We start from the raw sequence: 12,618 nt of genomic DNA, 5'->3' as shown, positions 1-12,618 counted from the left end.
ATAGGGCTCCCCGCTCTGCGGGAAGCCTGCTTCTCCCTCTCCCACTCCCCCTGCTTGTGTTCCCTCTCTCGCTGTGTCTCTCTCTGTCAAATAAATAAAATCTTTAAAAAAAAAAAAGAAAGAAATGGGAGGTTATCCTGGATTATCCAGAGGGATCTTAAATGTAATCACAAGGGCTTATATGGGAGAGGCAGATGGGAGTTTGCAACCCACAGTAGGAGAGAAGGAGGTGTGACCACAGAGGCAGAGATTGGAGTGACGGCCACCAACCAAGGAATGCTAGCAGTCACCAGAAGCTAGAAGAAGCAGGAACCGATTCCCTGCTAGCGCCTCTGGGGAGTAGGGAGAGCAGCCCTACTGTCATCTCGATTTCAGACTTCCGTCCTGGGTTGGTTTGCCACCTTCCAAACCCAAGGCAGGAGGATGTAACAGTCCCCAAGTCCTGGACCACCTCCACAGACCTGCTTGGCCTTTCTGGGCCTCCAAGCAAACTGGCTGGGAGGCTGGGGCTCACCATCCCTGTGCCCCAGAACCCCCAGGGGGAATTTGAGCCAGTTGGACCTCTGAGCTTTTTCTGCAGCTTTTAGAAGGTCCCAAATGGGCAAACTGAGGCCAAGAGAGGGGCTGAGCCTAGAACAGGGCAGGGGGCTCTTTTATCTGGATCGCACCCTTGTCAGGCGAGGGACTTCCTCAGTTTTACAAGCCCAGCCTCCCTCCTCTGACTGGAAGGAGGTGTTCAGAGCTCTCTGGGTGAGTGGCCCACAGAAGCAGCCCCAGATGGGGTGCCCAGTGTGCAGACCAATGAGAGCCCCAGAGGGGAAAGCCTGGTCATTTCCTCCCTGTGATCTGCACCCTCCCTTGGGGTTTAAAAAACACAGTCTGTGGGCAGGAAGGACCTTTGATCAGCGGGGATCTTGGGAGACCTGAACATGGTGAGTTCCCCAGAGGGATCGTGGGCTCGGACACCTTCTCCTTTCCTTGCTGGGTCTCTCTCCCCCTTCCACCTCTCCCCTTTGTACTCTTTCTCCCTTTCCTTCTTCCTCTCTCTGTCCTCCATCTCCTCCCTGCTCCCCTGACCCTCATCTCAGACTCTCCGGGGCTGGGATGCAGCTAAGAAGGAAGATTGTCATGGGATTATAGGTGCCTCGATGCCCTAGGCTGGGATCCGAAAGGTCGCCAGGGCAGGAAACCCATGTGTTGGGTCTGATTAGATGACACTCGTCCTCAAGTGGAGGGATCCAGGAGAGGTCTTTCAGCAGTGGGAACAGCAGGAGCAAAGGCTGGGAGGCTGCAAAGAGCCAGCTTGGAAGAAAGATAGCGATCCACCCGGACTTTCAGATGTTCTGTATTGTAGAGACAGGGAAACTGAGGCCCAGGCAGGCGCAGAGGTGGCCCGGGTCCTTCAGCGGTTCGTGGTTGACCCAGCCTGTCTCATGGATTCTGTGGGTGTCAGAGGGAGACTGTCTCCAGGCCCAGGGAGGGCCCCCCTTCCCCACCTCATGCACACCTGTGCCCCCAGGGCTGGGTTCGAGAGAGGCAGGGCTGTGATTTGGTACCTGCCGCGCTAGATGTTCTCGTCTTGCTTCATCTGGGTGAAAGGGGAAATGGAGGACACGTTAGCTGACGAGGGAGGGGCTTGACATTGCCTCATCCCACTTTTGAGACCTGACGAGGACCAGCTGGACTTTGAGAAACCAACTATTGGCTTTGCCTTCTTTTCCTTTCCATAATATGGTCCCAAATACCAAAGGGTATTCAGTGAATAGTCACTCTCCCTTGCCCAGCCCAGCGCCTCAGACTCCTTGCTACGGCCCTCAGAGGCAACTGTAGGCACCAGTGTGTGTTGGATCCTTCCGCAATCAGTCTACAGGTACTCAAGGACAGAGGTGCAAGGGAATGAAGTAGGGGGTAGTTTGGCAAGGGGGTCAAATTGAAATAAGCTTCAAATTCTGCTTCTCGTGTGTCACAGGAAGCCTAGAAAAGGACTCATCTTATCTGGGCTTCCTTCTCTTTACCTTGAGGATGGGGATAACAATCCTACAGAATTAGAACCTACATCATAGGCTCATTGAGAGAACTAAATAATACACAGAAAGCTCTTACGGGGATACAGTTGGTGCTCAATGCATGTGACTTGTCTATCCTTTCTGCCCCCTGCAAATAGAAGTACATTCTACACATTAGCCTGCATCTTGCTTTTTTTTTTCATGACTAATGTAGAGTATCATTAACCAGTATTTATTGAGCGCTTACTGCATGCCAGGCCCTGTGCTATGCTCTTTGCATTTACATCTATGAGGAAGATACTGTTATCATCCCTGAGTATTTCAAGGGAATTCCTTCTTTCTTTTTATTCGCTGTATAATAGTCTACTGGGCTGGTCCATCCACTCTCAATGGCGAATCTTAGTTGTTTCCCATATTTTGCCTTTAAAACCAAAGTTACATCTTTGGCCCAAGTCTGGGTTTCCAGAACTGCAAAGGCTGAGTCCACGGGCAATTTTCTTTTAACGGATCTTGCCACAAGTTATACTAGCTTATAATTCCCACCTACAGAGACTGTCCGCCCGCACGCTCACCTGCCCATCAAACTCTTTTTTTTGCCAACCTGCGAGGCAGTTCACTGCATCCTCCAAGGACCTGGAGGCTTGTGTTTTTCGCGGGGTTTAAAAACTGTGCGTGTTGTGGGGTCACAGACGTCGTGCAATTCAAGAAAATCAATGGGAGTAGAGATGCCCACCCTCACTCTACTCTCATATCCCATTTCTCCGAGGATGTAATCTCTGTGGCTCCATGTGGTTCTGTGGGTGGATTATTTAAAGATGTTGTGTGCTTGTAAGAACGGGGAGGGGGATGTTCGGGGCAGGGGGAAGCCCACCTTGCCTCCTGTGTATTTACTGGCTCTGACAGCGTCCCTAAGGGAACCTGTTTTTTCCACTTTAAGGGGGGCATGGTTGGCAGGGCTTCCCTTACTGGAAGGATCAGGAGGGATGGAAGGGTCCCCTACCGGAAGCCAGGCGAGGGAGGCTAGGGCCTGGGGCAGAGTTTACGGCGCACCAGCTGCATGACTGTGTCCTTATCATGCCTCTCCTCGGTGCTTTCAAATCCTTCTACTTGGCTTCCTTCTCTCGGCCATGACCCCCCAACGCCCCATCTGTGCTCCCATCTTCAGTGGCCTGGAGCTCCTCCTCAGCTGCTCTCTGGTCCTGCTGCCTCTCATCTCACCTTCTTTCAGCGACCAGAGGGATCTTTCTAAACTGAAACTGACCTAGCCCCTCTGCAGCTCAAGCACCGCCCATGGCTCCCCATGACCCAAGGATAAGATACAAATTCTTGAGCATGAACATGGCATGGGTGGATCTTCCAACCTCGTCTTGGCCACCTGCCGGCCACGCTGACCTCCTTTCATTTTCTGGTGGGTAGCACATTCCCTGGCTCTCACCTGTGGCTTTGTCTTTGAACGCATTCTCCCCCCACCCCCCACAGTACCGTAGACCTGGTAGCCACTCAGAGAGGGCCCGAGCTCTCAGAAATTCTCTCCTACCTCTGCCACTTGCTACCTGCGGGGAGGACTCGGGAAGCTCCCTTAAACTCTAAGAGGAGCCTCAGTTTTCCCATCTGTGAAATGGAGGTTGCAATAGGAACAACTCTCAGAGGGTTGTTCGTGGATTCAATGAGCTAATGCAGGCAAAGGGCTGAGAACAGAGCTCGACGAAGGTGATTGCTATTCTTGTAAGTACTGTGTCCTCTCCTTCAACCCCATTCTCTGATCCGTGCATGTCTCCTCAGGGCCACCACCCTATCACTCACCTCACCTGAACAGTTCCACTCTCCTCTTCTTCCCAGATTCTGCTCTGGAGCTCTTCCTGTCCACAATAGACAAGGGCTCTTAAAATGGGCCCATAACGGGCGCCTGGGTGGCTCAGTTGGTAGAGTGTGTGGCTCTTGATCGCGGGGTCGTGGGTTCGAGCCCCACGTTGGGGGTAGAGGTTACTTAAAAATAAAATCTTGGGGAAAAAAAACCTGGGCCTGTGAAGTTAGGAGCAATAGTATCCCACGCTTCTGGTTGTTGGGGACTTAAATACTGTTATTGGTTAATTAATGAACTAACACCTGGGAAGGGCTTAGAACAGTGTCTGGTCCCTTCATAGCCCCAGACCTGCCTTGTCCGACTGGGCAGCCACCAGCCGCGTGTGGTTATTGAAATTTAATTAAACTGCCCAAATTAAAAATGCAGGTCCTCAGACACGTCGGCCGCCTTTCCCTCACCCAGCAACCACATGTGGCTGGTGGCCACCACCAAGGACAGGCGCAGAACGCTCTATCGGATGGGGCTGTGCCCTCCATCAAACACTCGGTCCTCACCACTTGGGGGTTCATTCGTCCCTCCTTGTAGACCACAGCATCCCCACAGGCAAGTGCCAAGTGTGTCAGGGTCCCCCAGTTGATTAACATTAGTGCCGTGAAGAATTCTGCCTAGAATTGTGGAACCACAAATTCTTTTATATTTGCTGTATAATGTCTGTTTCTTGGAACGGACAGTGCACTCACTGGTGTGGTTTCTCATACAAGAGGAACCAAAATATATACGGTGAAATGCTTCCTTCCAGTGCCTGCCCCCCCCCCCCCCCCCCGACTGCCCAGCCCCTCCTCCTCCCTCCCTCCCTTCCCCCCATCCTGGGGCCAACCACTGGTACAAGCTTCCTCTGTCTGCCTCTAGAGCTGCTCTGGAGAGAGAGAGAGAGACAGGTACAGGCTAGAAGTAGAGACAGAGATACACAGGAGGGGAGGAGGAAGAGGGAAAGGAAGAGAGAGTCTTTTGCAGGTAGCCTGCTTTATGCACCATTTGGTCCTTGCTTTTTCTTCTTATTTTTTTAAGGATTTTATTTTATTTTATTTTATTTAAAATATATATATTTTTGTTTTTAAGTAAGCTCTACACCCAAAGTGGGGCTCGGACCCACAACCCCCAAGATCAAGAGTTGCACGCTGCACCCGCTAAGCCAGCCAGGCGCCCCTGGTCCTTGCTTTCTAGCTGCCCCCCTAGATCTTGGAGCTCCTTCCACATCAGTGCATCAACACCTCATTCTTTCAGATAGTTGCATAGCATTCTGTTGTTCTGGATGTGTCATCAGTCATTTAGCCGGCTAGTCACCTCGTGCTGGACACTCTGGTTATTTCCCATCTTTGTAGGGACGCTGCAAGGGTGAAACTTTTTTTTTTTTAAAGCTTTTATTTATTTATTTGACAGAGAAAGACACAGCGAGAGAGGGAACACAAACGGGGAGTGGGAGAGGGAGAAGCAGACTCCCCGCCGAGCAGGGAGCCCGATGCGGGACTCGATCCCGGGACTCCAGGATCATGACCCGAGCCGAAGGCAGTCGCTTAACCACCTGAGCCACCCAGGCGCCCAAGGGTGAAACTTTTTAAGCCACTTGCACTGGGAGGATCCTGAAAGCGGCAGGATGTTAGAATCAGCATTTTTTTTTTTTTTCCCTGCCCTCATGAAGTCAGGGAAGGGAAAAGGGCCCCATGAGCTCATGCCAGGAAGGAGCTTTGTCAGCTGATGAGAGGAGTAGGGAGCATGAGAACAGGGTGTGGGGACCGATGCTCCCCTTTGGAGTCTGAGTCACTCGGGCAAAAGCTTCATGTTAGGGGTCCAGGGCAGACACACAATACTGAGCAGACCCTAAGGTGCCTAAGGGGGTGGGGGGGCGGGAAAGGGGGGTGGTCTAGGGCCTCCTGCTGTGCCTGGCATTAACCCTATAGTAACTGGAGCATGGGGATTGGGGTGGAGGAGTGGAGGGATGGGGGTGGGTGGGTCCCAGAAGAAAATGGGAAGAAGCCAGGGTGCTGGAGGCAGGGGGGTGGGGGTGGGGGATGGTAGGCTCCCAGCAGGGGCTGTTTACCAATAGAAATATTTCAACAATTTGAACTTTCTCTTTTGAAAAAATTTCACACTTACAGAAAAATTACAAGAATAATACAAAGAACTCCCATATAGTATAGTTTTTACCCAGATTCTCCAAATTTGCTTTATCAGTCAATCATTCGCCTATCTATCATCAATCTATCGATCTATATATCTATCATCTTTTTTTCTGAACAATTTGAGAGTAAGTGGTAGGCGTCATGCCCCTTGGCCCTCAAATACCTTAGTGTTCATTTCTCAAGACCAATTAACCATCACTGACATGAGCAGAGCACAATTATCATTGTTGGGAAATGTAACATTTGGTGCAATATTATTGTCTGGGCTACAGATTGAGCAAACTTGCTCAGTTGTTCGAATACGCCCTTTGCGGCAAATGGGTTTTTCCTGCTCTGGACTCCAGCCCAGCATGTCACATGGCATTTGGTTGTCCTGTCTGTGTGGTCCCCGTTCACGAGGAACAATCCCTCACCCTTCCCTTGGCTTCATGACGCTGGCGTGTGGTTTTTTTTTTTTAATTAAGTAAAATTCACATAACATATAATTAATTCACCATTTTAAGGTGTACGACGCAGTGGTGTTTGCAGTACATTCGCTCTGCCATGCAGCCCTGAGCTCTGTTTCCAGAACATCATCATCACCCCCAGAAGATACCTACACCGTGGCCCACCTCGTTCTTTTGGGGCTGAATCCTATTTTATGGCGTGGACCTACCACACCCTGCTCATCCCCATCTCAGCTGACATTGACACTTTCCCTTTCCCTTTGAATAATAGGTCCCCCAGCAAGGACCCCAGGGCCACCAGCCTGGCCCGCCTTCTGGCAACATAAAGGGACTGAGAAAGAGTGGTTCAGGGAAAGATCTGAGCTCTTCGATCATCATAACACCAAGAAATAATGGTCATATTGGTTGCCCTTTCTTGTCCCCATACTGAGTGCCAGGCACTCAGCTGGCTGGGGGCCCGAACACTGGTCATCTTATATAATCCACAAGGTGGGTGTTTTCGGTGGGTATGAACCAAAGCCTGCAAATCCAGGTGCGCTAAATGTCCAGCTCTGGAGATTTCTGTAACAGCCATGTCTCTTCCTCTCTGTCTCCTTTCCCTGGGTTGGTGACAAAGTGGCCTTCAGGGATGGGCTAGCTCCAAGGGCCACAGAGCTCACCACCGAAGTATCTTCCTCCGTCCACAGTCCCTCTTGGAAATGGTCAGGGGCAGCCTGCCCGGGGTTTGCGTGCTAGCCTATATAGGTTTGAATTCCTAACCACATGACCTAGAACAGGCTACTTTACTTTCCTGTGCCTCCGTGTCCTCATCAAGAAAATGGGCACATTAATGGCACCAACTTTTAGGGGGTGTGGCCAGGACCGGAAGAGCTAATGCTATGTCTGGCACATGATAAGTGCTGTCTAAATCCTGGATGCTTCTGTACAATCATTCCAGGGGGATTTTCCTGCTGTGTCTGGTGCCTCTGGGGCACGGATTTGCCTATAATGCTTTCTCCAGCTCAACTGCGACTCACAGACACTTTCTTTCTTAGGGGGGCATGGTATTCTCAGCAGCTCAGCTTGGGAAGAAGTGCTCAGGACCCCTCTACTCTTTATTTTGTCTTATTATGGAAAATTTCAAATACACAGAAGTAGAGAGAATGATACTGTGAACCCTAGTGTACCCATGACCCTGCTTCAACAGTTATCTATGTTTTGCTGTTCTTCGTCACCCACAGTCCTCCCCTCCCTTCCTGTCTCCTGCCTCCCAGCGATTTCTTTTGCTGGAGTGTTTTTTTGAAAAAAAAAATTTTTTTTTAAAGATCTTTAAATTTGGGGGGGTGGCATGCCTGGGTGGCTCAGTCAGTTAAGCATCAGACTCTTGATTTCAGCTCAGGTCATAATCACAGGGTCGTGAGATCGAGCCCCATGTAGGGCTCTGGGCTGGGTGTGCAGCCTGCTTGGGCTTCTCTCTCTCTCTCTCTCTCTCTGCCCCTCCCCCCCACCTCCTGCTCACATGCATGCATGCGTGCACACTCTTTCTCTAAAAAAGAAAAAAAAAAGGCTTTAAAAAATTTTTTAAAGTAATCTCTACACCCGTCGTGGGGCTCAAGCTTACATCCCTGAGATCAAGCGTTGCATGCTGTACCGACTGAGCCAGCCAGCCAGGCACGCTCCATTGCTGGAGTGTTTTAAAGCAAATCCAAGACATCCTATTTTACTGGCTATGTATCTTTATCCTTTTTTAAAAACATAAACACAAAACCACATCATCCTCAATAAAATTAGCACCGATTCCTTACTGTTGTCAAATACCTACTCCATTTTTGTGTGTCCCAGATTGTCTCAAAAATGTCTGATTTTGCAGTTGATTCTTCCAATCAGGATCCAAATGAGGTCTCTGTATTACCTTTGCTTGATATGCCCCTAAATCTCTTTTATTTTTTTTTTAAGATTTTATTTATTTATTTGACACAGAGAGAGAGAGACAGTGAGAGAGGGAACACAAGCAGGGGGAATGGGAGAGGGAGAAGCAGGCTTCCCGTGGAGCAGGGAGCCTGATGCAGGGCTCGATCCCAGGACCCTGGGATCATGACCTGAGCTGAAGGCAGAGCTTAACGACTGAGCCACCCAGGCGCCCCCAAGATTTTATTTGTTTTGAGAGAAAGCATGAGCGAGGCGGGGAGTCGGGGTGGAGGTGCAGAGGGAGAGGGAGAAGCAGACTCCCCATTGAGCAGGGAGCCTGATGCGGGGCTCGATCCCAGGACCCAGGGATCATGACCTGAGCCGAAAGCAGATGCTCATCGACTGAGCCACCCAGGCGCCCCCCTAAATCTCTTTTAATCAATGACAATTTCCTTTCCTTCTTTTCTTTCTTCTTCTTCTTTTTTTTTTTTAACAATGCCTTGTTTATTACCACATTTATTTGTGGTAATAAACAGACCATTCGTCCTGTAGAGTTTCCTGTGATCTCATTTTGTCCCTGTGGTGTTTTTTATCATGTTCCTCTCTCCCCTGCTTTTCCTGTGGACTGGTAGTTCTGTTTTGTTTCGTTTTGAGAGAGAGAGTGAGCACACGAGAGTGGGGGGAGGGGCAGAGGGAGAGAGAGAATCCCAAGCAGGCTCCACGCCCAGCACAGAGCCCAACATGGGGCTCAATCCCATGACCCTGGGATCACCACCCGAGCCAAAACTGAGACTCAACCGACTGAGCCACCCAGGTGCACCAAGACTGGTAGTTTTTGATCTAGAACCTTGATTAGACTCACATTTGTTCATTTGCAAGAATTACTCATAGGTGGGGCTGTGTCCTTTCTAAAGCATCACATCACATAGAACAGAATGTCCGATTGTCTCTCTTCTCCGGATGCTGAGGTTGATTGGCCGGTTTGGGGTATGAGCCCAGCCTGTTTATTGTAAAGTTGCCAGCGGTCTTTCACCCGAGGGTTTTGTCAGATGTTGATGGCCGCCATCCAGACCCATTATTTCCTGAATTCTGTCATTCCAGCTGCAGGTATTATTCTTAGATTTTTCTTTAAAGGAAGACTTTCCCACATTGACTCTTGCTTTCCCTGAAATGTACCCTGTGCGAAATAGCAGGATAAATGCTTGATTTGTTCCCTTTCTGGAAAAAAAGTGACCAATGGGTTTGCTTGTTTTTATTATCATTTTGAACTCATAAATCTTTATATATTAATGTGTTTCATTCCATAACATCATCATCATCATCATCATCATTATTATATACTCAAATTGGCTCAATTTTGACTAGGGGTCCCTCTCAGGCTCTCGTGTCCTTTTGACATGTCCCCATCATTCTTTTTGTTTCCCAAGATTTTATTTATTTATTTGAGAGAGAGAGCACAGAGGGAGAGTGAGAGGGAGAAGCGGACTCCCCGCCGAGCAGGGAGCCCGACGCGGGGCTCGATCCCAGGACCCTGGGATCACGATCTGAGCCAAAGGCAGACGCTTAACGACTGAGCCACCCAGGCGCCCCTGAGTTTCTTTGGTTCCCCCTTTCCCCTCACTTAAGTGTTGTGCCCCAGTATGTGAGGCCCTGCTGAGCCACTACCTTCTCTGGGGAGCCCCTGCCAGACGGAGCACGGAGCTGCCTCAGTGGGTGGGAGGCAGCAAAAGCGGGTGATGGTGGTGGTGGGTGGCCGTGGGGAAACTACCCAGTAATATCATCCCAGTTTGTCGATGACATTAAAAATAGCTAAGAAGCAGTGTGTCCTGTGTACCGGCCAGTCACAATGGACAGTGACTACAACGTTGCAGCAGGACTGCGTTTTAACCCTTTGGTTGCTGGATCATAGGGATGTCCAGGGACTTCATGGGGAGGCGACAGGGTGGCCCGGAGACTCCACTCTTATAAGTGGTATGACACCCTAGCTGCCTCTCAGTCCTTAACACCCCCATTTTCCTGGGGAGGAACCTGGGGCTTCCAGCCACAGAGCTCCGACGGGCCCCTGGCACCTGTCTGCAGACTCAGCCTCCTCTTGCCTCTCTGATTCCACCCAGGCCTCCGTGTATTACAGCACCCTGGAGTACCTGGACTATGGCACTGCCACCCTGGACCCCAACATGCCTGTGGATGAGTCTCCCAGCGCCCCCCAGCTGTCTGTTCCCAACACGATTGCCCTGGTAATCTTCACCATCGTCTTCCTGGTGGGAGTGCCAGGCAACACCCTGGTGGTCTGGGTGACGGGGTACGAGGTCCGGCGGACCATCAATGCCATCTGGTTTCTCAACCTGGCAGTGGCCGATCTCCTGTCCTGCCTGGCGCTGCCCATCTTGTTTGCCTCCATCGTTCAGTATGGCCACTGGCCCTTCGGCAGCGCTGCCTGCTGCATCCTGCCCTCGCTCATCCTGCTCAACATGTACGCCAGCATCTTGCTCCTGGCCGTCATCAGCGCCGACCGCTTTCTGCTGGTGTTTAACCCCATCTGGTGCCAGAACTACCGAGGGGCGTGGGTGGCCTGGGTGGCCTGCGGCGTGGCCTGGGGCGTGGCCCTGCTGCTGACCATCCCCTCCTTCATTTTCCGCCGGGTACGCACAGAGCACTTTCCCTTCAGGATGACCTGCAGCCTGGACTACGGCCCCCATGGGCTCCCGGTGGAGAGGGGCGTGGCCATCCTGCGGCTGGTCGTAGGCTTCCTGTGGCCGCTGGTGACGCTCAGCATCTGTTACACCTTCCTCCTGATCCGGACCTGGAGTCGCAGTGCTACCCGCTCCACCAAGACGCTCAAGGTGGTGGTGGCGGTGGTGACGAGCTTCTTCGTCTTCTGGCTGCCCTACCAGGTGACGGGGATGATGCTGGCCTTGTTCCACAGGAACTCGGAAATCTTCACCTCCGTGTCCAGTTTGGACTCCCTGTGTGTGGCCTTCGCTTACATCAACTGTTGTATAAACCCCATCATCTACGTGGTGGCAGCCCAGGGATTCCACAGCCGCTTCCTCAAGTCCCTCCCGGCCACGCTCCGGCAGGTGCTGACCGAGGAGTCTGTGGGCAGGGAGAGCAGGTCCTTCACCCTCTCCACGGTGGACACCCCAGCCGTGAAGAACCACGCGGTGTGAGGGGAGGGTCTTCCGGCCACCATCTGCTCAGTGCTCCCCCTTTCCCACCTGTCCCTTCGCTCTTGGCCTCTCTGACCCCAGCCCTTGGGTGCTGATGTTTGAGTGAACCCTCCTCCATTCCTTTCCATCTTTTCCAGACTGGTCCTCCCTCGCTTTCAGGATGAACGGGTCCCTCTAGGGAGCCTCAACTTTTCTTCCGTCCAAGGGCTTTGGAAAGCAAGCAGAAACTAGTATTACCCCGGAGCACCCGCAAAGGGCGCCCTGTCTGTCTGCTGGGTGCAGGGGGAGTCGGTGAATAGAACACATTGGATACAGAGAAAACAGACAAATGGAAACAGTCTAACCTTTAAACAATAGTGATGTATTTATTTTACAGAGAGCTGGGGAAAGGAGCCTCTCAAAAGGTATTCTTGTCAAGGACAAAGCAAAATTCACTGGCTAAGCTTTTCTAAGCGAGCTGATTTAAAGACAAGCAGAGAGTTAAAGTGTTACTTAATTGGGTTTTGAGAAAATGCATGACGTAAAAAGATGTTACAGGGTTCTGGTGAAAAGCAGGTGTTGAGGAAGGCGTGCTGGGAGGGGTTGGAAAACATTGGTTGGGCACCTGGTGGGGGGAAGATGGTCACAGGGAAATTTGACTTTTTACTTTGTTACAAACTGCTTTTTTGTGTGCACTTCTCAAAAAAAAAAAACAAAGAAAAACTTTTTTTTTTTTTAGGAAGAAACTTTTAAATTTGCTATCACTGTAGATTCACATGCAGTTGTAAGTAATGATACAGAGGGATCTTGTATGCCCTTGATCTGCTTCACTATGGGAACCTCTTGCAAAATGACGTTACAAGATCACGACTAGGATGTTGACATTGATACACTCGAGGGGCAGGACATTTTCATCCCCACTAGGATCCCTGATGATGCCCTTTGTCAGTCACCCTCACGTCCCTCCACCCTCCCAGCCCTGTCCTGGACCCCTGGCAACCATGAGTCCACTCTCCAAATTTGCCCTTTCAAGGAATGCTCTATCAATCATGTAACCTTTTGACTTAAACCCAAAAAACAAAAAACTAGTCTGAGGGCCCTGGGTGGCTCAGTCGGTTAAGCAGCCGACTTGATTTCGGCTCAGGT

The 12,618-nt window shown here is 50.8% G+C and overlaps 1 protein-coding gene across 1 annotated transcript; it reads left to right on the top strand.

Annotated features, from left to right (window-relative positions):
• The first annotated feature begins 780 nt into the window (after positions 1-780).
• On the top strand, positions 781-12,209 carry C5AR1 (complement C5a receptor 1). Its single transcript, XM_021681196.1, has 2 exons — positions 781-932; positions 10,438-12,209. The coding sequence occupies exons 1-2, from the start codon at positions 930-932 to the stop codon at positions 11,491-11,493; spliced, it is 1,059 nt and encodes a 352-aa protein (XP_021536871.1). The 5' UTR covers positions 781-929; the 3' UTR covers positions 11,494-12,209.
• The last annotated feature ends 409 nt before the right edge of the window (positions 12,210-12,618 follow it).

The sequence above is a fragment of the Neomonachus schauinslandi genome, chromosome 16 (genome assembly GCF_002201575.2).
Source record: "Neomonachus schauinslandi chromosome 16, ASM220157v2, whole genome shotgun sequence".
Classification (NCBI taxonomy): Eukaryota; Metazoa; Chordata; class Mammalia; order Carnivora; family Phocidae; genus Neomonachus; species Neomonachus schauinslandi.
Note: the sequence above shows the minus strand (reverse complement) of the source record. Positions and strands in the feature narration are given on the sequence as shown.